Source organism: Fragaria vesca, linkage group LG2, assembly GCF_000184155.1.
Source record: "Fragaria vesca subsp. vesca linkage group LG2, FraVesHawaii_1.0, whole genome shotgun sequence".
Lineage (NCBI taxonomy): Eukaryota > Viridiplantae > Streptophyta > Magnoliopsida > Rosales > Rosaceae > Fragaria > Fragaria vesca.
The window spans coordinates 20289086-20315015 of NC_020492.1; the positions used below are offsets into that span (position 1 = coordinate 20289086).

The following is a 25930-nucleotide window of genomic DNA, read 5'->3' on the forward strand; positions in this document are numbered from 1 at the left end:
CCAAATTCAGTATTTGTTGTCGTGATAAGTTGGTTGCTTTTGCAAGTTTATTGATTCAGAACGCTCGTCTTGCAGGAAGGATCAGGATAATATTTCATCCAGTGTGAAAAAATCATCATATAAGACAAATGACCGTGAAAATTACAGTTCAAATCCGAGTCAGACGGCAAGTGTACTTTCTGATGATTATGAGGACGATTTTGATCCACGAGGAACTTCTACTACTAGTACGTATATTTGTATATGCGTGCAATTGGTAGCATAGTGTCAGTTGCTTGTTGGGCAGATGTTGACAGAATTGTGCATTTGTAACATGTCTCGTAGCTAGAATCGATTTGGTGCCATTTGGGTGTTTGCTCTTAGATTAATGAGTAATCTCGTGAATGTACTGATGATGCTTTCATTGTTCTTTTCAAAAAATTTGGTTTCTGAATTAGAGGCTTTTTCTTCTTTTTAGTGGTTAACATTTCATTTTCCTTTACTTTCAACAGAGGCTGCTTCCGGAAGCTCAAACCAAGTGGATCTTTTTGGACATAGTTTGATTGGTGATCTCATGGATGCTCCAGCATCTGTTCCTGAAGAGGAGCCTGGCATGAATAGTGGTTCAGCAGAGGTTGATCTGTTTGCGGATGCAGCTTTCATATCAGCACCACCACAGGCAGAAACTGATTCATTTGCAGACGCAACTTTTGTATCAGCACCACCCCAGAAAGCAACTGGAGCAAGTTCTCAAACTCAGGTCAGATGCTCTTACATCTCGGTTTTCTAAACGTAGCTAGTGTTCACCAAATGTCATTAAGGGTTGTTATAAAGTGTCATTTAGTCAGTCATATGCTTGAATTTTGATATTAGTTCTGTAGTCCATTGTCGTGGGACTATAGCTGTCTTTTGAGGTAGTTGTATATGTTAATTATGAATAACCTTACATTAATTTAATTTCATGATTTTGTTTTGATCACTTTAGCATCGGGTTGACAGAGTGTGCATGGTGCCACTGTTTTTGAAATTATAGTTTAGCTTTTGGTACAGAACAATAAAAAAGATGGGTATGGGTAATGGGTAAACATAGTCAAGCCCGCTGCTTACTGGGGGAAGATGCGATATATCCTAATTTGGTAGTGTTTAAGCACTTTGAAAAGATTTTGCATGATTTGAAATTAATGAGGACCTGATTTCAGATATTTCTATGTAAAAAAAATTTGTATTTCTCAAACTGGTTCCAGACTTTTGTGCTTACATAGTTTTAACAATTTTTACAGAATGGTTTTGATCTATTTGCTTCCCAACCAACCATTTCTCAGTCAGCTTCTTCACCAATTGACCTCTTTGCGTCCCCTGTCCCGGTTATGCAGCCAGAAACAAAGTCCACAAGTCCAGCACCAATGAACACCAACATTGTTGATCCCTTTGCTGCTGTTCCAATGAACAGTTTTGATGGATCTGATTTCTTGGGGGGATTCACCTCTAACTCTGGTTCAACATTTTCAGAACCTTCTCAAATTTCTGGCAATGCTGCCAGCCACAGTAGTTTGGATAGGAAATCTTCAGCCGACTCAAAGACACCACCCAAGAAGGATAGTTTACAGGTGAAATCTGGCATTTGGGCCGATTCACTTAGCCGTGGACTGATTGATCTTAATATAACTGGCCGTAAGTATATCCATATAACTGTCCGCAGCATAATGTATTTGTTGTTTTTACCTTCATGCTTGTTTAGGTTGCTCCTGTAATTCTCCTTTCACTTCATGTTCTTGTAGCCAAGAAGGTGAATCTGGCGGATGTGGGGATTGTGGGTGGATTGACTGACGGAGCAGATGAAAGGGAGAAAGGCCCCCCAACTTCATTTAACATGGGTAGAGCAATGGGATCAGGGATGGGCCTCGGAAAGTCTGGATATCAGGGAGCTGGAGATGATGACTTCTTCTCGAGTCTCAGTAGCGGTCAACAATACTCATATGGTGGTTTCCAAAAGTAGTGGTGAGAAACATTTTTGGAGTCTACATATTCTTTTGCCCGGGCCAAAAAATTTGTCATTCTTGTCTTTTGGTGTGTGCTTAGTGTGTTAATTACCCTCAATCAACGGATGTTGGGATTTGAGGAATGTATTAATCGCGGATGAAGATGTTGATAGCTTTCCAATATAAATTTCAGTGGATGACATAAAATATGTAATTTGAGATATCAACAAAGTTGGTCCATTGAGGATTTGTTGTCCTCAGTTTGATCGTTACATCCTATCAATGAATGATGAGATTCAAGCAACACATCTATTGGCTGACCGCAGAATCTTGTGCACTTAAATTGAATTTGCAATTATGTTCTTATTCATTTCCAACTGATTCCGGTCACTAGTAGTCTAGTACTAATTTTGTTGATGAACCGATTTTTCCTACCAATTTACTACCCAATAGGATAAAAAATCAATAATCAAACACGAAGAAAATCATCTCAAATCCTCAAATCTTTTTATTATTTATTTTTAGGAAAAGGTTGATCGGACAATAGATTGTATGTTTTTCTTAGTACATGTCCAGCATCCTTCCCCTTAACATGGCTTCTGCTTTCCTCACCTGCTTCACTGGTCCTATGATGAACACCTACATCAAAAACCAAATAAATAAATCTCAGCTGACCCGGTTGTTTTGGTTTTCTTTGGGGTTGATTGAGGTAAAAGCCAATCAACTTTGATGAATTATATGCATTGGTGAAACTGTTCATAGTGAACTGACCTTGTCTGGTGGGCCCTTATCACCTCCCATGAGAATTTCGGCACTGTAAAATTGATTCAACCAAAGTAAATAAGCAGGGGACGGTACATTTAAATCCGAACACAAACAGGAAATGGAACAAACACTCAGTTCAGACACTATGGATAGATATATACTCGCAAGATTCTTTTATTGACAGAATGGAAGCCCCTCTTTTCCCAATTACACGTCCCATTTTTCCTGGGGGAACATCAAGAACCGAAAGGATTTCTTCCTCAGGCGCACTGCCATCCACTAGTAGGTCATCTGCAGGAAAAATTAACAAATGAGTATCAAATTATTGCAGACTCCAAAGTGCTCCAATGTTATAACTACTGTTAGCAGGCTACAGAGCTAGTTGGGTGATTAGTGGTCCAATGTATATACAACCAGAACATGCAATAAGTTTGGCAGGCTAGAAATCTAGTTCAGATGATTATAATCTGTCAAATATTAGCGTACAAAGAGTGATGGTCGGCAAGAACACAATGCTCGGTTGAAGTTAATTGGGCTAGAATTATGTACCTTTTACCATTTCTGAGTCATATGCATGTAAACAATTCAAATCTAAGTCTTAGAATACTTTAAATATAGTCAAAAGGAGGATCCAAGACCTGGAATGGTAGGGAGAGGTGGCCAGTCAGAAAAATCATTATTGGTGATGCAAAAACATCGACAATAAAGTGCACCACGAACTGCAAGATACCATAATGACTGTTGATTCAATTTCCCCATCATCCTGTTATAGATGTATGGAAGAAAGCGGACATCATCTGCAGCCGCACGAACCATCTGTTCAGATAAAGGTCTGTACGTCCAAAAGTTGGGGTCCTGTACGGTACATGTACAGGTAAATGTCATTTCACAGAAGTATCAGTTCAAAACAATATAACCTCCGCCTGCAATGGGATAATTACAGGTCTGGATTCGAATTTATCTAAAATCATTAAGATGGGTCTAAGGCATAATGTGTTAACCAAATATACAGACTTAAATTATCTGGTTGATGTCTTGTTAATAATACTCATAGAGCAAAACCACCATAAAATTATTCTAAATATTGTTTTCGTCAGGTTGTATTCTCATACCTGTTACCTAAGCTACTAGTGTAGTATCAGCTACCACTAATAAGAAGGTACTTCCAACTTCTTTATATGTAAAATCAAAACATATACTAACCTGCCTAAGAAGAAACCGGACTTCTTCCTTCTCGAGATAAGGTACTCCTACATTACAAGTATCAAAGTGAAAACTGAAGCCGCAGTGAATAGATCAAAATTGAGAGTACGATGCACATGCACCCATGCCTCATAAGTTGTCCAGAAAAGCAGAAAACATTTAGCAAGGCGGAACATAATATAAGGAACCAATACTTCAAACATGGAATTCTGACCAAATTCTTCTATAGATTTAAGTGGACACCCTCTGAAATCATAAGAATTAAGATCAAAGTAGAAAACAAAAATAGATACCACAAAATATATATACCACAATAACGTGGATCAGCGAGGAGGCCAACGAACGATATATAATCATCTGGTAATCTCTTCCGACCTTCTTGCTCTTCTATCAGCGCATAAGCAATCTGAACACCAGGAAAGGCAATTTCAAAACACTTGGTACAAGAACATTATCTCTGCACTCATAGTATGCAACTCCCAACTACCATTGTTGCTAACAAGCGAACAAAAATAGAGAAAGAGCCCCTTACAAATGAATGCTATTCTGTCAACAATCTTTCAAAAGCTCTGGCAACAATAAAGGGTACTCACCTGGGTATCTACAACATTGTTCAACTTGATGCCGAACTGAAAATACAAGGCCTATAAAACAGGACCAACAACTCAATAAAGGCAATGGAGGCATTTACTACAATATGCTACATGCTGGGTTGCAGATAAAAACCTCACTGTCTCGCTTGCAGTCGTGAATAACTTTTGTGACATGGCTAGACTCCAGTGCAGGCTTACAGGCTTGTATTAGCATCTTCCCTCCCTCAATGGCATCCACCAGATATATAGCATCTGGAAATGCAAGCTGGCAAAATAAAAAAAAAAACACTTCAGCATTTCAGCATAAAAAAGTAGAACACCATACTAAAAAGAACCAAAACTATATGTTATATACACTACACGAAAATTCAAGCACCCCCAATTCGGAAAAAAGACGAAACTTCACTGCTTCTTTTAGTACTTCCTTCAGCAATGTTGATACCCAAGTTTAGAATTCAGACTAGACACACATCCAATAAATAGGGTTGGTTGAAACATTTACTCCGAAAAGTAGACACACAAAAGTATGATCATACTGCATTATATACCTGCATGATACAGAGAGTTCCATTTCGACACAGGTCGACACCCTCGCAGTCAAACCCAATCACCAAGGGCCTTTCAGCACAAGGCTCCAGAAACTCAGCAGGAAGCTGAGACGCATGCGTCACTATCTGAATAGGCACCCATGGAAACTGGGCTTCATGTATTAGTGGCCTTTCACCTACAACACATTAACATTGAAAATTGCAAACCACAAAAAACAAAGACGGAAAATTTAAAGCAGAAAGAATGAAAAGGGATGGTGGAATCGGATCGGACCTGGGTCCGGCGAAAGAGGAAGGTAGGGAGAAGGTAAAGAAGCCATGTGATCGGACCATCCACGCCCTCTGAACGACTGCAAACCAAAACCTTTCACTTCATTTTTCTTTTTTCACTTTTTATGCAAACACTAAAAATAAATTGACTTTTGCGATTTAAATGTTGTCTATCCAATTCGGGAAAATGTCAGGAACCGTTACCGACCCGGAAACCCGTTTTCCTTTTTCCGGGTCGACAGCTCTACTGGAATTTAGCGATAAAGTATCTAAGAGGCGGACCCACAGGAAAATGGAATTGTCGGATTCATCGAAATAGTGAGGTGTGACGACGGCGAATTTTACCGGATCTCAGACTTTACTCTCCGTTGCTTTGTTGAGCTGTTCACCATTTTGGGTCTATTTTTTTATTTACAGGTGGCGGGTTTTGGGAGGTGCACGTAGGACTCAAAAAGTGCAAGGCTGAAGGTAATACACGTGCGTCGTTTATAGGCTAGTTTGGTCAATTTGCCTTTTCTACCTTTTCCAAAATATTCCAAGATAATGAACATGTATAGAGGAACATGAAGGCAAAATTTGGAGGATAGAGAGGTCGGAGAAGGGCTAGTTGTAACACAATTGATTTGTTTTCTAACTCTAGTAAGATCGTGTAATGCACGTCAAGAAACCGTTCAAGTCTGGTAAGAAATGAAGTATAATCGCGGACAGTTTTAAAATATTATGATGATCGAGAGACAAATGCAGCTCAACCATAAAACATAAATAATATAAACTTAAAACAATGTATTTATTTTCAGCCAAATTATGTTTGATCACTCAAAAATCTAGATATTAAAGATTGAGTGAAACTTTCATAGTTAATGTCTTAGTAAAATTTATGATACTAATATTTGAAGCCAAAAATGAAGTTTTGTTCTCAATCCTTCTGGAAACTCCAGTAATGATGATATATTTGTTTGTTTGACCATGAAACCAGAGAGCTAATGGGTGAGAGTGACTCGAGTCCAATTATGTACAGACAGAGTAAAAATGAAATAACAACATGAAGATGATGATCCCCACCAAAAAGAGATAATAGTACCAAGTTGGCAATGGCAACAAAAGCTCATTTGTTTAATATATGTATGGGGGTGGAAGAAGAAGAGCGTCTACCTCTATCCGAATTCCACACACGCAAAGGGCCCAACATCTCCGCACTTTTTCACCCTTTTTCTATCTATGAGTTTTTAAGACGACCATCTCTTTGCGGAGCTCAGAATCCCTAAAATAAGTCTCTCCCACTCATATTCCCTAATCTCTTTCTCTTGCTCTGCTTTCCTTTCCTGGTAAGATTATTCCCGATCCTTTTATTGCCCTCAATTCACGCTTTCACTCCTGTTCCTCCATCTCCGAAACTAGCTCTCTTTTCACTCCCCAAATCTCTCTTTCTTCCCTGAAAGATACAGTTTTTGACTTCCAATTTGATCCATCGTACTTTTAGATCCCTTTATCAATCTGTCATCTTTGAGTTCTGTTACTTGAGCTACTTGGGTCTCAGTAATTTTGAGTATTTGCAATTGGGTATGATGATGTTGGTGGAATAGAAGAGGGTTTTTTTTGTCTGTAGTTGGAAAGATGAAGAGAGGAGGTAGAGATGATGAGAAGGTTATGGGGCCAATGTTCCCAAGGCTCCATGTGAATGATCCAGATAAAGGAGGGCCAAGAGCTCCTCCAAGGAACAAGATGGCTCTATACGAACAGCTGAGCATACCCTCTCAGAGGTCCAACCATGGCGCTATGCCGCTCCATCAGAACAGCAATAGCAGTATGGGATCGCCGGCTCTCTCAAATCAGGTAATTTTTTGAGTCGGTGGTTGTGCTTTGTTAGTTATGAACTCGAGGTTGTTGAGTAGGATTATTTTTTCTTGTGGATATATGTTTTTACAGTAGTCAACTATATACTTTGATTTATCCTGTATCGAGTGGCTTCGGTTATAGCTATGCTTGTTTGTTGTCATTTAATACCAATATAGTGGAAATTGGCAACCTGTCTGCAGTTAATAGAATGGTTTATTCTTGAATGTGATGTCAAGTTTGTGTATTAGCTGGAGAAGGTGATCATGGCATATCTGATTTGGTAGATTTCATGGTTTCAGGGGAATGGTCCTGAAAGAAATTTGCCTTTTCCTGTTCATGCTCGTCCGGCTGCACCTACTCATCACTCTGGCCAGTCTGATGGGGTAAATGTGAACACTGCTTCGGTACAACCCCAGCAAAGAAAGAGGGGAGGAAATGAAGATGATTTTATGGTTCCTGTATTTCAATCAAGGATGGGTCAATGTCAAAGTAGAACTCAAAATGGTGGTGGTAAGGCAAAACTTACTCCCTTCAACCAGTCTCATCCTGACCATGGAATAATTTTCAAAAGTGCTACCAAGAAGGATCAAAGACAAAGTAGCTCCCCCAGTCTCAATTTAAGACGAGAATCTAGACGTGAGACTGAAGAGGATCGCAATGCATCTAGCCCAGCTAGGGACCATTCAGTAAAAGCTGCCACAAGTATCTCAACTAGAGAAAGGGTTGATATTCCTATGAATGCGAATACTTCTCGAAATCAAGAGTATGAAGACCATCCTGTTCCTACTTTCAACAGGTCTTGTGATAGTGATGCTTGCTTACAACAAGACTCCAGATCTGGGACTCAACTAAACGACACTAGACAAGGCGATGGTCTCCTTGAGTCCACAAGGGATGTCGAGAAGGGAACTGTTTCACAGGCAAGAAGTATTTCTCGTTTTGGGGAAAATCCTAGCAGTCCCAATGAGCCTGATAATGACAGTGAATACAGAATGTGGTCACCACAAAGGGGAAATGCAGACAAAGGAGATGATGTCTCCGAGACCTCCATGGTGGATTCTGTATCTGGCATGGACATCTCTCCTGATGATGTAGTAGGAATAATAGGTCCGAAACATTTCTGGAAGGCAAGAAAGGCAATTGTCAAGTAAGTCTTTATTTTCTTAATTATCTGCTCCATTTGGTTGCCCCTTTCCGATTTGGTGAAGCATGTAAGGTTACTCTTCATGTTAATTTTTTGTGTATTAGTTTCTAAGGCGATATGTTTTTGACTTGAAAAACAAAAAGCGTGTAGTCCCGGGATCCCTTCTGTACTGGAATTTTTATTTTTTCACAAGCCCTTGATAACATTTTAATGGTGGATATGGGTCATCTTATAGCAGGGAAATTTACGTCTTTTTAGTATACCTTGTGCACGGCGACCTCCGAGACAGCGTATCATCTCATTATTCATTGCCCTTTTGTATCTACCTTTCTGGTGTTCCTGTCTCGGTTGGGTAATGCTTGGGGTTTCCCCTAACCACTGGGATTCCTTTCATGGCACTTGAGGGCTCTGGGAACAGGTGATGAAGGATTATCCTTGGGACTACATTGGGTGGATCTTGGAGAATAGTTCACAATGTGGAATTGGTGGTGGACATGGTGGTGAGGAGGATTACTTCTCATCTATAGTATTTTGCTTTCCTATGCTGGAAAATTTTGCTGGGTTGGGATTTTGTTGTCTTTTCATTTGCTTTATAGAATATGACAATCCCCCCTTATGTATAGCTTGTAATCATTACATTTTCATTTTATTTTCTTTTCATTATCAAATCTTTTGGTGTTTTGCCTATGCCATAACCAAAGAATTGTGTAGTGATTGCAATCTATACATATGGGGAAATGAAGACTAGCTGTGTAATGATTTCCACTATGTATACTTTCAATGTTTGGTTTTGCACTATTTTTCTTTCATGTTTCATTTTGCTTGTAATATCTGTGTTTCTCAAGCCTTCTATTGGTCGGTATTTTGAATTTTGTTTTTTGACTCAACTCTTGTTACTTTCTACAGTCAGCAAAGATTGTTTGCGGTGCAAGTATTTGAGTTGCATAGACTCATAAAGGTAAAAATCTTTCGTCTTCTTTGATGCTACTGGGTTCTTTAAGAAATCAGCCATATTTTTATTAAAAAATGAAGCTTAGCTTTCTTTTGGTGGATCTCACAGGTTCAACGACTGATTGCTGGATCTCCACATATTTTGCTTGAAGATAGTGCTTTCCTAGGCACATCCTTAAGGCGTTCTCCTGCAAAGAAACTCCCGGCAGATTATGTTGTAAAGCCACTACTACTAAAGCGCAAGCATGAGTCTGAGAAGTCGAATAACAAAATGGAGTGTTCTGCTGAAAATGCAGTTGAAAAAGCTCCTCTGTCTTCTGTGAAAAATTGTAGCCAGCCTTCACATCACGTACCATATGTAGGGAATCCGCCTGCTCCAGCACCTTTGCCTGCTGACAATAAAGCAGCTCCTTGGTGCTTCCATCAACCACCTGGTCATCAGTATTTAATTCCTGTAATGTCTCCTTCTGAAGGACTCGTGTACAAGCCATATAATGGACCTGGGTTTGTCGGAGCAGTTTGTGGAGGATGTGGACCTTTTGGCTCAAGTCCCATGACAGGTAACTTCATTAAACCAGCATATGGGGTTCCAGGACCTCATCATCAAGGAATGGGGGTTCTCCCTGCCCCTCATCCTACCTACTTTCCTCCGTACGGCATGTCTGTCATGAATCCCACAATGTCAAGCTCAGCTGTTGAACAAATGAATTGGTTTGCTGGACCTGGTTTGCATGGTTCAACCGATCAGTTATCAGGAAACTCTAATTTGCAGCATCAAAGCTCGTGTAATATGCCAACACCCAAAAATGCCGCTATTCCTCGTGCCATGAAGTCTCGAGCATCAAACCCTAGTGAGTTACAAGGAAGTACTGCTAATAGTCCTGGTGACAGAGCACCAGTTGTTACGGATCAAACTGCTGGTGAAAGTGATGCACTTCAACTTTTCCCAACGGTTCCAGCAGTTCCAGAGCGAGTTCCCCAACCTCATGTAACAAACCAGGCAACACGAGTGATAAGAGTTGTCCCGCACAATCCTAGATCTGCTACTGCATCAGCTGCTCGAATTTTCCAATCTATACAAGAAGAGAGAAAACAGTATGACTAAGTCTATAGCTCGTATTGTCTCTAGTAAATGACGTTGGCTTCAGTTATCGAAGTTGGTGTGGGCTTCATCATTTGCTCTATACCCTTTTGCGGGGTATGATATCGGTGACTGTTTTGTTCTTTCATATTTTTTGATCTTGTGATATTGTATTTGTATGTGTAGATAAATCTCTGGATAGGCACACAACCAGACCAGTGTAATCTAAATGTATATGGATATTACTTCCACATCTTCTGAGTTATCTGGCATAGACTCGCTTTTGAATCTCAGCGTTGTTTAACTAGAGGATATCATATCAATGGAACACAGTTGACAAGAATTGCATTGAACAATGTTTTCAGAAGCATGGCAAGAAATTAGAGCATCCATCTTTCAGGGGCAATACATAAAATAACGACCAGGTCCTCCAAAGTAAAATGTAGGTTCTTGAGCAAGTGACTGAGCATAGTTCTGTGCAGAGTAGCAGTATGCTTCATCTACAAAAGTGCCTACCCATTCTGGGTACTTCAGTTGCATTGAATAATCTACAATTCTCACTTGTTTCACGTAACAAGCATATCCATCTAAGCCTGAAGCAAAATTCCCACTTCCCATTGCAGTTGCAGTGTGTGGACGAGTCTTCTTCACCTTGGAGCTATACACCTCCCCACCCCATTCAACCAATGTTGCAGGACCTTGTTTCATATAGGAGAAGAGACTTGGCGGCCAGTATCCTACCGGGACGTTTTGACCCAAACGTAGCCACCAATTGCCTGTGTTTGGATCCTTCAATAATCAACATTGAAATGGAATGGTCACATTAGTCGGGTATCCCAATGTGAAAAGAAAGCATATATATACCAAAGAAAAGGGTGCAAACCTTGTTGATGCTGAAAGTGGTTTGATATTGGGGTCCTCCTTCACTTGATACGGGTCCTAGGGGCATACCAAGGGCTATGTCTGTGTTAGTTTGCACAAACCCTGAGCAAGTTAGATCAAAGCATCCTGTTGATTTGTATGAGTCCACCTGACATTAGCAACAGATTGGTGAGACAAGGACATTTCTTATTGTAACGCAAGACTTGACATTCTCAATGTTGGGATGTACTCATGTAGTACTTACTGTCCAATATACGAAAAGTCGAGTAGCTGAATCACCATACAACTTTGGGTTTACCATCCAGCCTGACTCGACACTTTCAAAGGCATTTCCAGGTCCATTCTTAAGCCAGATTTGAGCAGTAGTGTACTCATCCGGTGACTCGACTTTTGGATTCCAAATATTTATATCTCCCTGAGCTCCTATGTAACTGTATCCAGTAGTCACAAGAATCGCAGCCTGCAGGTGTTCATATAGCAATAACAAACATAATTTCACAAGTCCTTCAAGAAGTAGTATCAATTTTAACATTGACATTAGTGACACTCACAGAACGATTGATTTGAGGACCAAGATCCACTCTGGTTTTGTTAATGTACACGGTCCCTATATCATCATTGGTTGAGTAGGAATTTGGTGCTGGGTTTTTCATCCCAAAGCGTTCAAGTGAAGCAGCGCTTAGCAAGTCCCGCCTTCGGATTCTTCTAATGGGAATGGTTCCATCTGGACAGCTTCCACTCCTTTGCCAATATTGAGAGATAAGCTGAGATGAATAATGATCATTTTGTACCGGACTCCTGCTCGGACCGGGAGTAGGACTAGGACTAGGAGCCTGTGATGCAAATTGAAAACTAGGTCTCATCTGCATTGTAAGGACATCTATTAGTACATCAAAAATTGGAAAACAAATCAAAAATAGTTTTCTGCAAATAACGAATTGAAATGAAAAATATGGTAAATGATTGAAGTCTAAAAACAGACCTGAATTTTGTGGTTTTGCAATGCTGGATGATCAAAAGCAGGCTGTTTGTAGATGTCAACACAGTCCACAATGTCTCCATCCTCACTCTACAAGAAGATGAACCCCAAAGCTTAAACCATCAGAAATAAGTCGATAATGTAAATCAAATCAAGCCTTTGTGAGATAACAGAATGCTACAGAAAAGTCGTGGACCTTAATACTCTTCACTCCACGCCTATTGAGAAGCTTCAACTTGTTACCAATTTCCAAAAAATGTTTCTTAGCTTTAGCATTCACATCTACATCTACTGCTTCACTACCACTAATAACAATCAAACCCAGCATTGCTAGCAAAAGCATTATAGACCTCCTTCCCATCTTCTGTGATATCATTCTTCCTTCGAGAACCAGAGAAGTAGAAACAAGATCGATGAGGGTAAGAAGTTGATGACAATTATTTTGTCAGTTATATGATGTATCTGAATCTTTGACCATCCACATGTCAAATTCCCAATACATGCATTTCAAACAGTTCATGTATAATATTAATTTGGTCATTATGGAAATATATTTTGTCAGAATAATTTCATAATATTTCAAAAAAAGAAGAAGATTTCATACAATTCACTTCGATGCTAACTATGTATGGTCTCCAATTGCTTCTTGTAGGCTTCTCCTATCATTTATTGCAAATTATGGCGTTAGATTCTTCACACACTAATTGCAAAGTATGGAAAAAGGATAACTCTCACTCAGTAATCCCATAACCAAAAATTGTAGTTGAAAATTTGAAACATTGTTACACATAGTTGTAGTGGTGCCATTCCTAGTAACAAGCTAGCTTTAGTAGTGATTAAGGGCACTTGGGATTATGTCCAGGCCCTCCATAATAGAACTCAGGATCTTCAAGATAGTCAGAAACATAATCAACGTCATAACAATTGAACTCGTCCGTATAAGTTTCAACCCATTCCGGGAATTTGAGTTCAGCTGAATTGTCATGAATTCTGATTCGTTTTATGAGCCCTGAATCCCCAAAGAAATCAGGAAACTGTCCGCTCCCCATTCCTGTTTTTGTGTGTGGATTAGTACCCACTCTTGCACTATACACTTCACCTCCCCACTCCACCGCTTCTGCGTGGACTCGCAACGCCACAAACAGCTCCGGCGGCCAGTATCCGATGTTGATTTTCTCCCCGTATTGCACCCACCAGTTGCTTGTTACGGGGTCCTAAGAAAATCCAAACGAAAACTAAAAAATGTTACCTTGATATACATTGCTAACATATGTAACACTTCCAATGTTCGTGCGTCCCATATCACATGCTATGTTATGTACATGCACATGTTTTTCGAACCTTGAAGATGTAGACAATGATTTCGTATGGAAGGCCATCACGGACAGAGATTGGGTAAATTGCAGCACCGAGAGCAATCTCATGGCTAATTTGAACAAATCCAGGACAAGTGAGATCAAAGCAACCTGTTTTCTGCGAACCATCGACCTGTTTGCATGAACATGTCAGATAATTACTATAATTAGCACTGAAAAATTAACCAAGTCTGGGAGTCATGAATGGTTCAAGTCGATCAACTCTTACTGTCCAATAGACCATAAATCGAGTTTGTCTATCTCCATATACAGTAGGATTCACCTGAAGTAGAACATTTGAAATTTGCATAAGAGAAATTAAAATGCTAGCTAGCTTAACTAAGATTATGAATGGTGAAATGTTGTGATATATATGTACCGCCCATCCAGATTCAACACTCTCAAATGCCCAATAAGGACCATTGATGAGGCAAACATGAGAAGTAGAGTAGTCATCGTCAAAATCAACGTTAGGAGTCCAAACTTTGATATCTCCTTTGGCTCCATTATATCTGTACCCTTCTGTAAGCAGTATCGCCTTCTGTAATATAATCAGTGTCATTCATCACATTATACAACACCAGCTCACTAAATAATTAGAAACACTTGAATTTGGATTATGAGAATAATTACGTACCGAGTGATTTGCTTGTTGAAGGTACACAGTTCTGTTGCTGTCACTAGTACTAGACTCGTCATGCAAAACACGAGGACGAGAAGAGGTATGCGTCTTCCTTCCGTAGGCCTCAACCGAGCTAGCTCGGAGCAGGTCCTCTTTTCTGATTCTTCGCACCGGGATTGTTCCTTCCGGACAGCTTCCATTCTTCTTCCATGGTTGTGTCACCATCATGGAAGAGTTCCTCTTCCTCTCTAGTCTTTCGAACTTGGTCGTTGTCGATTCTGTCTCCTTTGTCGGATCATAACTAGGTGCCATCTGCAAAGTCACACACACACTCATAGCGATCATACACACTTATGTTGACGTAGGAAACTTTCATAAGTACATAACATGTCAAATGTGTTGAGGGAAGGGTTACCTGGATAATATGGTTTTTGAGAGCAGGATGATCCAACGCTGGCTGCTTGTAAACGTCAATGCAATCGATGATATCACCATCTTCACTCTACAAATCAAACCAGAGTAGTTGATTAGTGACAAGCAGTAGCACTGAGAAAAATATGCAGATTGAGTTTGGGATAACATGATTATGTAAGTACCTGAATGCTTTTAACTGCAGGTTTTCTAAGTTGGCTTAATTTTCTGTCAACTTCCAAAACCTTGTGTTTAGAGAACATGTTACCCTCCACAAGAACCCCAAAATATCCAATTAGAGCAACTCCCAGAACAATTACCATTCCCCTCAATCTAATCAGGCCACCCCAACTCAACTGTCTCCCCATTTAATCTGCTGTTAAAAACCAAGAATGAAGAAATGAAAATTTGATCTGATATATATATAAACTAACTCTGCATATTTATATATGTTTCTGCTTACATAACTTTGAAGACATTCAAATTATTTCAGCCAACTACGTATGTCTGCAAATTCGCATGATTAACCTTCCAATCATTCCAATTTGAATTGCAGGAAGTTCGTAATCCGACTGTTTCATGTGGTCTAAGACTGATATGAAACGACGTCGTCTTCCGGACCAGAAAAGGAAATAAATCAAGGACCTGGGCCAGCCCATCAGAATTCTAAAAGCCCAAAAGTGTTGAAGTCCCAAGTATAACAGCTGCTTTACTGAGAGGGCCACAGTAGAAGCTTTGACCTAAGATCGGAAAAAATGGTGCTCCTGGCGCTACAGATAACGGCGGAGCTCGAAAACCTGACTGACCTTCAGCCCGAAAACGGCTGCGACGATCCCGACTTCACCTATCTCTTCAAGGTATTATCATCCTCTTGCTTTTTTACCTCAACTTTTTACTGTCTACTGATTCATGTAACATTGGGATTTTGTAGTTGCGATGCCAGAGCTGTGGTGAGTTGACTCAGAAGGAAACTGCTTTGAGCTTGAGCGAGTCCGTTCCTCTTCCGGTGGGCAAGGGCAACACTAATCTCATTCAGAAGGTAAAACCCTCCCCTGATCGAATTGGATGAGATAATCGAATGGAAATGAAACCCCAACAGTTATATCTTCTTCTTTTTTAAATTGTTTCGTGATATATTGTGCATATATCAGTTTCGGTAAGCTATAATGTCACTAGTGAATATAATGGTTTTGTCAATGTGGTGATTTGCATTTTGTTTTCGCTTGCAGTGCAAGTTTTGTGGCAGGGAAGGAACCATAACGATGGTGCCTGGTCGTGGTCGACCATTAACTCAGGAGTTAAGTGAAGCAGGGAAGTCTACCCCCGTGATGGCGTTCGAATGCAGGGGTTATGAGCCGGTGGATTACGTTTTTGGTGGCGGGTGGAAGGCTCGATCAGTATGTTTCTATTTCTTAACAATGCACTTTCTATTATGCCTGAGTATAGCTGGTGGAATGTTTGAACATTTCATCTTACTTTTACATGGTGAATGCCTGTTGAGCTGAATCAGCTTTTACTACAATGAATTCCAGCGTGCATTAGATTATGTTATGCATTCTTCTCCTCTTTTTATCTATCCTTTTTCCTTATTGGATTTCTACTTCTTTCCCACACTCAGATTTCTTGCAGTTTTGGTATTTTTTTTATATATATTAGTAAAGCTCTCTTTTTATTTGAATTCTTTTTCAAATCAAAGAACTATTGCCTGAACTATTTATTATCTTTGGATATTGTCATGGAGTGTGTAGAAACATAATATGTAGCACCCTTGGTGAGGAACTTCAAAAAGATGTGTCATGTTGTTCATAATAATGCCCTGTACATTTAAAGGACAAAGGGGTTTCCTAAGCTTCACGTGTATGAGAATGGGTCTTTGTAATATTATACCCTTCAGGTTAATTCATATTATTTGAGTAGTGTAGCATATTCAAGAAGATTTGGGAATTCCAGAAAGTACTCAAAGTAGTGATGTTTCTTTTCCCTGTTCCCTGATGTTGGAACATCTCTCATCTTGGGTAAATCTAGTAACAAATACATCCCATATTGACAGGACTTAAAAAGGTGCTGCTAATTGTGATAAATATTCTTTTCACTAGGAAGCTTGTGAGATCGTAATCTAAGCTCCTGCTTCTGATATCCACCCCTTCCTTAACCTAGTAGGAGAGTGGATTATGATTTTGGGTTGAGAATCAAAGTTACAATGAAGAAAAGGAAACAAAAGACTAGACCCCAGTCTGGTGAATTGTGTTTTTAGAATCATCTTTTTATTGAGTTTTTGAAGATGGGGAGATTGTTTCATTAGAAAGTTCAGCTTCAGATGTTTTACTTATTTGTCTCCTGTTACCAACTGTGGCAGATACATATCTTTTTGTTGACTTAAACTTCCATTTGGTTGTGTAGTTGGCTGGGACAACCTTTGACAATGTTGACCTGTCAGAGGATGAATTTGCTGAATATGATGAGAAAGGAGAGTGCCCAGTTATGATCTCCAAGCACTCTTCTTCTTTTGTTGTGCTAAAAAACTAGAGTGGTTATAGAGACGTTTGGTACATGGGGCTTGCTGATGTCTTGTGAATAAGATAGAATCATACAAACCCTGGGACTTGCACGTATTCATGGATGTTTAGATATCACATGTTGAAAATTGTTCTATGGACATGTCTCTTTGCTGAACGATTTGCTGAACTAGCCTGAGAACATGTTGTGTATTATCTGCTAACTGCATAATCCATGGAACTGGAATTTGGATACTGTGGTTTGCACTTCCATAATCTCAATTGTTTTGCGAAGAATTTAAGTTTGACTGATGTTTCTTATTTCTTTGCTTCCATAATTGCTAGACTTATTTGGTTTGATGAAGTGAGATCCTACCAAAGACTTGACACTGTTATAAGAGCAATGAAGTATGCTTGAGGTTGAAGACAGTTTTGATACTTGTGCTTAATTGGCGCTCTTAGCAATGCCAATACAAGATTTGCTTGATGATTATTGTTGTTGTGATAACTGATATCACCCAATTTCATTTCGACATAGAGACTTACCTTTTCTGATATTATCCGTTTTACCTCTAGTTTTCCTCACCCCTTTTCCTCTTATCAGAAGAAAAATTTCAGAGCAGAACCAAGAGTACACCAGAACCAATACTGACCAGTATGGAGTAGGAATGCAGTTTGAATCGGAAACCCAATAAGAATAGGAGAATTTATTAGACTACCGTTCCACAATTGGAATAGACAAACTAAATATAAGGGTTCCACCCTGCACTAGCTACCAACTTTTCCATGCCAAAAATCTTCAAAACCAATTTTGAATTCTCAGCAGTATCAGCCCTGGATTACCACAACAAATCCTTCATTCAACATGAGCATGATCAGAGGCAGCGGTGCTGCTTCCCGGCCTTCAAGCTGTGCAGGGAGAATGATTTCTTGGTCTTTAGGTTACAAGGGGAAACCCGGAAAGAAAGTCACTCACCGGAATAAAAGAGTTGATCCTGTAGCTGTCATCGACGAGGTCGCCATTGACAAGCTTCATGACCTACTCGAGGACACGAAAACACCCAAGTTCTTAAAGCGTCATGTCATAGGACCTGAGGTGAACAAAAGACTACTCGAGGACGGCGCTATTCCTTCGATTCCTTCGACCACTGCACCCGCCAAATTGTCTCCTTCCATGTTAGACCAGTTGTATGACAAGAGGGGAAAGGAGCGAGAGAAGGCACTAGCCACCACAATTACTGTACTGAACAAAAAAAATTTAGATCACGATGACCTGAATAGGAGGTTTGTTGTTACTCTTCTTTACAGATGCTTACATGGTGTGAAGAAGGGTTCTGCCACAGAGATGCAATATGCTTTGAAAGTCATCAGCTTGCTCTCAATCGTGGTTGATTGTCAGGAGAAGATGTCCGAAATCTACACAGAATTCTTATCTGTAGTTTCCACCAAATATTGTCTGAAGAAAGCTGGACCTAACACAACAAATATGCTCGACTGTTTGGGTCTTGTGACTTTCTTTGGTGCCATTAACTCAGAGGAGACTCAAGCTGCTATGGAGGTTATCTGGGACTTATATACCCTAAATCTAATTCGGGATATGATCTCAACAGAAAGAAGCATTCAGCTGAGGTTCTGTCTGCTGCCATACGTTCTTGGTCGTTCCTTCTCACGACCATGGAAGGATGGAGACTTCACCAAACCTATTGGAAAGGGGCTATTTCCTTCTTCATGGACTTGTTAGAGCACCATGATGATAAACTAGTCCACAGGGCAGCTAGTACAGCGCTAGCATTGATATTCGAAACTGGCAGCCTTGACAAGTTCTGGAACCAAGTACATGGTTCAACCTCTACATATTCACAACTCCGAAGTACACTCAGGTTGATGATTTTGGAGAAGCTGGAGGGGGTTAAAACGAACCTAAAAGCTGTGAGGTGGTACTTGGAGACTCTCCATTGCCCCAAAGCTTTTGTAACGATTTGCGGAAGAACGCTGAACTTATCATCAGTGTATAGACTGATTCAGCTGAAATATTTGAGGACTTTTCTAGGTGATCAATTTGACAACTACATGGTTAAGGAGTGGAAACTCCAGGATATCTTCAACGATCCTCTGAGAAACAACGGTGATAGTGTGGTGAAGTTGTATGAATCTACTACTGAAAAGATCAAGGGCGGTTACTTCATGACTAGAGGAAGAGATCCGTACATGCTGACAGCTGAAGAAAGAAAGAAACAAAGAGTTCGAGAAACTTGTGTTGTGGAGAAGGCACAGACTCAACTAAGGGCAAAACAAAGGCTGTTGTCATTGGAGTTGAAAAGCTACGACTGATCAACATTCTTCAAGGCTACGTTCTTTAGCTTCATTGATAGTATTCCTTGCTTCTTATATGTCTTTTTTTTTTTTCTTTTTCTTTTGGCAAGGATCTAATTTGTTTCTTTAGTTGTTGACAATTTTACACAATGACAGTGCATCTTTCTCTTTGCTTTAGTCGTTTACAATTATACAAATCCATAATTTTGCATCAATATAGTAAGAACATCATCGTCATAAATTCTCATTAAACATCAAAGTAATGATTTCATAAGAATTAGTTACATCTCAATTCGGATTCGATTTGGTTTGTGAACAATTTGATGGGAATGGTTTCCTCACATACCAATTCCAATTTATGAGTCGAACAATATTTAGAAAACACTAAACATGAATGAAAACTCCTTTTCTTTCATGGCTATTCTTTTCCTCTCATAATCGATCCCACACACCAGAGGGTATCTTTTGATGTATTAGGCCAAATTAATTTTGGATCGGTTTATATCTTTGTTCGGATATTGTGTTTCTTATATTTATTTGGATTGTTTTTCTTGCTTTGCAAGGTTTCTGGATTACTAGTATACGTTGGACTTGGTTGTTTGTATAAATACTAGCTAGCTCTAGCTAATTTATAGCCATCTTTCGTAGTTTTTCAAATCTTTGAACAGAAAAAATTGAGTAGCATCAAATCATTCCAGAGCTTGATACTGACATAAACCAGAACAATGGTGCGTTTCTTTCTTATGATCATGGCCAATCTCCAGGGCGTCACTAACCTTGAGCCCCAAGGTGGCTTCAAGGACCCCGACTTTACCTATCTCTTCAAGGTAGATTTTTAGAGTTTGCTTCTGCTCCTATATTATCACCCTCCTCAAGTTCTACTCTAATTTGATTCTTTTGCTTCAATCTTTTTGTAACACTCCTGCCTTGTTTTTTTTGCCTCCCTAGCTATAACATTAACTTGGCATTCTACTTTTGTAGTTGAAATGTGAGGGCTGTGGAGAGCTGACCGAGAAAGAAGCTGCTGTGAGATTGAGCCTGAGCAAACGCAAGGGTGCCCCTGATCTTGTGCGGAAGGTAAACCCTCTTCCGCTCATATAACATTATCACTGTTTAGATTCACTGAATGGACATGGACATGGAAATTGGTTCCTTACTTTTATGTGGTTTTATTGGTGAAGGCATGTTTTGTTTGGTGAAGTTATAAATTTATAATGTAGATAATAAGGTAGTGTTTTGCATCTTTTTTGCTTGTAGTGCAAGTTCTGTGAGAGGGAAGGGAGTGTGACAATGATGCCAGAATGTTGTAAACCACTGACCAAGGAAGGGGTTTTTCACCCCTTGATGATGTTCGACTGCAAGGGCTATGAGCCTGTGGATTTCGTTTTCGGTGGTAGGTGGAAGGTTGAATCTGTAAGTGTCTTCTACTCTTCTTCACACAGGCACTTCCTTTTTTTTTTAGTAGCAATAGACATTTACAGAATGTTAGAACACTGAATCTCTTAGAACGTGTGTATACTTAATCTGGTGTTTGAATGAATTGAATCTATAGGTGGCAGGGAAAACTTACGACAACGTTAACTTGTCGAAAGGGGAATTCGCTGAATACGATGAGAGTGGAGAGCTTCTGGTTAGGATTTCCAGTCTCCATTCTAGTTTTAATGTTTGGAATCTTTGAAACTTTCAGCCATTCAGGCATGTGTATTCAAAACGTATATGAATAGCATGGATTCCTTGGCATTCACCCTTTTCTCTCTAGTTCTACATCTCCTCTTCACTTCTTCTCATTTCCTTAGTCGTCACCAAATGTTCTTTTCACCTTCGCCGACGAAGTTAGTGTTGGGAAAGGTCTCAGACCTCTGTTCTTCATCTTTTCTACATCATTTTGCTCGGTGCCTCGGTCACATATTTTTTTATTTTCCGAATTGACCCTCTCTCCCTTGGTATACATTCAATGAATTGGCCATTCCAAATTGATCGTTTATCTTTCCTTTAAATCACTATTCTTCTGAATTGACCTTCTATTTTTCTTTTTTATGTATGCGTTCAATGAAATGACGTTCTCGTATTTGTTTAGATTTCTCAGTATGTATTCATGTTGACTTTTATTTTAGTTAGCATTTCATTTAATTAATTTCCAATTCAACTTCCTTTCAACTATCAACTCATTTGTGCATATCCACTTTAAGGCTGCAAGTTAGTGATTTTGATTAGACTTAATGCGAGTTAGGTTGTGCATTGTCAAGGCTTGGTGTCTTAAATGTTTATAGTTTTCTTTATTTTTGTTTTATTTTTCCTGTATGCTTTTAAGTAAACTAGAACCGTTTACCTTAGTTAGGTCCAACTTGATCCTCTAACGATAGGATAGTACACAACAAAATGATAATGACATATTTTAAGCAAATCCATAGTTTTTTCATAAAAACGCATCCATAATTTTTCCAGAAAAAGGTGTAGATGTCATCATTTAATTTTTAATTTTAGAAACATATACACGTAAATATGCATATACCAGATTTTACCGAACTTGGCCTTCCCTACATTTCACGGCGCGATAAACACTTCCCGACAAAGCCAACCCCCTTTCTTCTTCCTCACTCGCATCGTGCAACATCCTCAAACTTAAATCTCCCAGATTCCACAAAACAATAATCAAATCAAATCTCTCAAATCCCCCACATGTAATTCGCACTCACTCGTCACGCAAACACTCCATGCTCATCATTTGAGCTTATTGGTCACGCACCTTGACACTCTCCCAAGTCTTCTCTGCTGGGCGTCATCCTATTCTTCTCTCCCGAATTTCTTGGCGTAATTCAAGCTCTCAAGGATCCAAAGTCTTCATCAGTTCAGCAGCCTTCACTTTCAAAGTTCAAACTCATATGGTATGTTTTACTTTTTTTCACCAGTCAACCAAAACCATACCAATCCGAGATCTTTGTTTAGGTTCTTGACACAGTCTTTGTTTGGAAAAAGACCCATGTGCTAGAAGTTGATTTTGGGCTGCTCTAGTATTAGTTTCAGATCCATTTATACTTTGTTTTGAAGAGAACTAAGAGATTCAGATTCCGACATGTTTGGATTCGAGTCAACTCTACCGTTTGTGTTGCAAGATTCAGTTTTGAACTAGGTTGCAGAGGTTTGAGGATTGGAGTTACTCTGTCGAAATCAGCATACAGGTTGGGTTTTGGTGTGTGTTTTATTGTGTTGTGATTCAAGATGCAAGTGATGCAATCAAGGGTTGTGCCATTGGAGGAAGGCAAGGACCCGGGAGTTACTACTAGCAGGACAAGCCCAACCAAGGCATTGCCGATTCGGCTGCTTCAGTTATTTGTTCTGTTTCTGGCTTTCTGTATTACTTTCTCAGTGATTAGTATATACACCATTCGGCATTTTGGGATTAGTAATGTGATGACTTCAGTCACGTCCTCCATCCAGCCATGTTTTGAGGAACCAATTGGCTTGGATAGATGGATTAAGCCGCCGTCGAATTTGATGCACACGATGAATGACAAAGAACTGTTGTGGAGGGCTTCTTTGACGCCTAGGAGAAAGGACTATCCTTTTGAGAGAGTTCCGAAGATTGCGCTTATGTTCTTGACTAAGGGACCTTTGCCTCTGGCACCAATTTGGGAGAGGTTTCTGAGGGGGCATCAAGGACTTTATTCAATCTATGTTCATTCATTGCCATCATTTCAACCCCATTTCCCAGCTTCGTCTGTTTTTCATAAGAGACATATTCCTAGCCAGGTATGTATCAGTCTATATTATATTCATTTTATTAGATTGCATGCTGTACTTAACGTTCTTCAATGAGTATCAATTTACTCTTAATAAGTAATGAAATCAGGAATGATTCTTTTCAAGAGATGATGATTTTTGGTGATTATGAAAGAAATTTAGGGTACAAAGGAGTACTGAGATTATAGCGAACAAGGATATAAACTATCATTCTGAATTTCTGAGTGAAGGGAGGAGCCCTATTCGATCAATAGAGTTTTATATTAGTTGCAAATTCAATAGAATCAATGGATTTGACTTACAAATCTATGAATTAGAAAACTTTGATGCCTCTTTGTGTTTCTGCTTACTTTTATTCTTGGGAGTATTGGCCTCATTTATAATTATGCATCTGGTACAATAGTATGTGTTTAACAGCTAATGTAAATCACTCTTCACTCAAATTTTCACAAGTCCTTATGTACCTTCTTGATTCATCTCTGACTCTTGCTCTTGTAAACTATACAAGAATATACCTCACCTCACCTCAGGGCCCTAGCATATTTAGAATTGTTGATGATAAACAACTGGAATAGTCTCTGAAATGTCAAAGATTCATACTTAGAATTGTTGATGATAAACAGCTGGAATAGTCTCTGAAATGTCAAAGATTCTGTTTGGGCCAGGGTGGTGCCTTCAGGTTATGCAGAAGATTGTGTTTACTGTTGATGTTAATGATGTTGGATGATAGAACTGAGGTTTGTAGAGAGGGATGATGTTTGCGGAACATAAAAGCCATATACAAGTTCTTTCATATGCATCAGGCCATCTGTGTACTTTCTGCTTGTTTTTACTTCACTTAAAAATTAGTTGGTTTTTTTGGAACAAAAGAGAAAATCGTGATTCATGGTAGCTTAAAATTGTAAATTATCTCGGGATCATTCTATTCTTGTGGCTTTTGGCAATGACACAAAGTTTAAAAAAAGAATTGAGGTGGTATATACTTTTTCGTGCTTGCCTTGGTGATATTGTAGATTGGTTGCTGTTCAGACACTATCTTGCAAAGCTATAAGATATATATGAACGATTTTAGTTTTTGTCCTCAACAGGTGGCTGAATGGGGAAGGATGAGTATGTGTGATGCTGAGAGGAGACTTCTTGCTAATGCATTGCTTGATATATCCAATGAATGGTTCATTCTTCTTTCTGAATCATGCATTCCCCTCTATAACTTCACTGTGGTTTATGAGTACATGAGGAAGTCCAAGTACAGCTACATGGGTGCTTTTGATGACCATGGCCCGTTTGGCAGAGGACGCTACAATGATAACATGGCTCCTGAAGTGAACATTACCCAGTGGCGTAAGGGATCCCAGTGGTTTGAAGTTAACCGGAAGCTTGCTATCACCATTGTCGAAGACACAAAATTTTACCCAAAATTTAAAGAGTTCTGCAGACCAGCGTGTTATGTGGACGAGCACTACTTCCCCACCATGCTAACCATTCAAGCAGGAAGTATGATAGCAAACAGAAGCATCACTTGGGTGGATTGGTCAAGGGGCGGACCTCACCCTGCTACCTTCGGCAGAGGAGATATCACTGAGGATTTCATGAAGCGGATGCTCGGGAGTCATCGCTGCACTTACAACAACCAAAACTCTACAATGTGCTTTCTCTTTGCAAGAAAATTTGCTCCCAGTACCTTGGAACCTCTCTTACGTTTAGCACCAAAGTTTTTGGGCTTCTAACATATACACAGCCAAAATCAACATCTCCAGCCTATGGGTGAACAAGCTGACACCGAAATCTTACCCTCTGCTGTGATATTTACTAGTTGGGTTTCACTTTCATACACATATATACACCTTTGGCAAATTTCACTGTCCAGAACAGTATTATATGTACAGATAAGTAGCACCCAATTCAGAAATACTCAAGCTTCACATTTTTGTACTGAATTTAGAATAATATACATCATTATTGAGTGTGATTCTATGTTTTTAACTCTGTTTTCCTCGTGTAATGTTTACCGCGCAGTAAATAAAAACTCAGTCACCTTTTCTTCCACCAATTGTAGGCACAATCATTGACATAAAAACCGAATATAAAATGGTAAAATATCTCGCCGCAAAAGGGCATTGTAGTAAACTTCGAAGATGCATGTGCGCCCCTCAAGACCAAGGACGAAAGGTGCCAAAGCGAATGTCCGAAGCAAACAGAATCAAATCTCCACCCTACACCTGTCATATCTTTTTCTTAACCAATTAAACAGTCTGTCCTTTTCCCACTCTCCACGTGTCGATTACCCGTTGGGTGAAAGCCCTTAATCACAAAAAGTCACGCAACCTCGCTGGTTTTGGTGCGCTGTAACAGCTCTGATTGCCCCGTTGTGGGCGGGTCTTTCCTTTAATAGTTTTTTAAACAAACAAAAAAACCAAAAACCCGAAAATACCCGCCGCGTGGCCTCAACGCCTGCCAACCACGACGTCGTTTCTGCAGCACACTTCGGATTCTGATTCGCGCGTAATATTGAAGCGCGTCGCGAGCTAAATTCCCCGCGGAAACTATTATTCTATTCTCCCACTCGGTCCAAAGAGCAAACCCCTCTTGTTAAGGCACGTCTTCAAAACGGCGTCGTCCAGCAGTAAACCGAGAGGAAATCACTCGCATCACGCGAGATTTGTTACCCTAAAGTCCGGTGGGGACCACCGTGAGCTGTCAAACGAAACCAATAGCCAGCCTGTGAGGCCGGGCAGCTGCCCGTACTGCCCGAAGAAGCCCTGACCTGGTGCTATAAATACCAT

General features: G+C 39.7%; 8 protein-coding genes across 8 annotated transcripts in view; 5 read left to right on the forward strand and 3 right to left on the reverse strand.

The window, feature by feature from the left end:
* The window catches only part of LOC101300589 (clathrin interactor EPSIN 1-like), a 4425-nt gene extending 2155 nt beyond the window's left edge, over positions 1-2270 (forward strand). Inside the window, exons 9-12 of the mRNA XM_004290963.1 lie at positions 76-227; positions 492-739; positions 1260-1650; positions 1758-2270. Coding sequence (XP_004291011.1) covers positions 76-227; positions 492-739; positions 1260-1650; positions 1758-1975 — 1009 coding nt within the window. The 3' untranslated portion in view covers positions 1976-2270. The remainder of the gene's footprint in view (positions 1-75; positions 228-491; positions 740-1259; positions 1651-1757) is intronic.
* Positions 2271-2443: 173 nt separating this feature from the next.
* On the reverse strand, positions 2444-5471 carry LOC101300876 (ribonuclease D-like). Its single transcript, XM_004290964.1, has 10 exons — positions 5342-5471; positions 5068-5243; positions 4653-4784; positions 4520-4570; positions 4236-4332; positions 3927-3973; positions 3362-3578; positions 2885-3014; positions 2730-2772; positions 2444-2597 (listed from the first exon to the last, which is right to left on the reverse strand). Exons 1-10 carry the CDS (start codon positions 5385-5387, stop codon positions 2520-2522), a joined length of 1017 nt encoding a protein of 338 aa, XP_004291012.1. The 5' UTR covers positions 5388-5471; the 3' UTR covers positions 2444-2519.
* Positions 5472-6609: 1138 nt separating this feature from the next.
* On the forward strand, positions 6610-10635 carry LOC101301161 (protein EARLY FLOWERING 3-like). Its single transcript, XM_004290965.1, has 4 exons — positions 6610-7170; positions 7473-8320; positions 9224-9275; positions 9378-10635. Exons 1-4 carry the CDS (start codon positions 6952-6954, stop codon positions 10371-10373), a joined length of 2115 nt encoding a protein of 704 aa, XP_004291013.1. The 5' UTR covers positions 6610-6951; the 3' UTR covers positions 10374-10635.
* Positions 10636-10745: 110 nt separating this feature from the next.
* LOC101304743 lies at positions 10746-12571 on the reverse strand. Its single transcript, XM_004292737.1, has 6 exons — positions 12407-12571; positions 12214-12300; positions 11783-12094; positions 11476-11691; positions 11233-11379; positions 10746-11138 (listed from the first exon to the last, which is right to left on the reverse strand). The coding sequence occupies exons 1-6, from the start codon at positions 12569-12571 to the stop codon at positions 10746-10748; spliced, it is 1320 nt and encodes a 439-aa protein (XP_004292785.1).
* Positions 12572-13046: 475 nt separating this feature from the next.
* LOC101305043 lies at positions 13047-14966 on the reverse strand. Its single transcript, XM_004292738.1, has 7 exons — positions 14784-14966; positions 14603-14689; positions 14203-14499; positions 13945-14106; positions 13795-13848; positions 13552-13698; positions 13047-13424 (listed from the first exon to the last, which is right to left on the reverse strand). Exons 1-7 carry the CDS (start codon positions 14964-14966, stop codon positions 13047-13049), a joined length of 1308 nt encoding a protein of 435 aa, XP_004292786.1.
* Positions 14967-15321: 355 nt separating this feature from the next.
* On the forward strand, positions 15322-17398 carry LOC101301454 (UPF0587 protein C1orf123 homolog). The gene is made up of 4 exons (XM_004290966.1): positions 15322-15455; positions 15530-15637; positions 15828-15995; positions 16999-17398. Exons 1-4 carry the CDS (start codon positions 15354-15356, stop codon positions 17122-17124), a joined length of 504 nt encoding a protein of 167 aa, XP_004291014.1. The 5' UTR covers positions 15322-15353; the 3' UTR covers positions 17125-17398.
* A 2733-nt stretch (positions 17399-20131) lies between these two features.
* Positions 20132-21084, forward strand: LOC101305341 (UPF0587 protein v1g245604-like). The gene is made up of 4 exons (XM_004292739.1): positions 20132-20233; positions 20388-20483; positions 20664-20819; positions 20959-21084. Exons 1-4 carry the CDS (start codon positions 20132-20134, stop codon positions 21082-21084), a joined length of 480 nt encoding a protein of 159 aa, XP_004292787.1.
* Positions 21085-21999: 915 nt separating this feature from the next.
* On the forward strand, positions 22000-25195 carry LOC101301742. Its single transcript, XM_004290967.1, has 2 exons — positions 22000-23156; positions 24236-25195. The coding sequence occupies exons 1-2, from the start codon at positions 22626-22628 to the stop codon at positions 24872-24874; spliced, it is 1170 nt and encodes a 389-aa protein (XP_004291015.1). The 5' UTR covers positions 22000-22625; the 3' UTR covers positions 24875-25195.
* Positions 25196-25930: the final 735 nt, after the last annotated feature.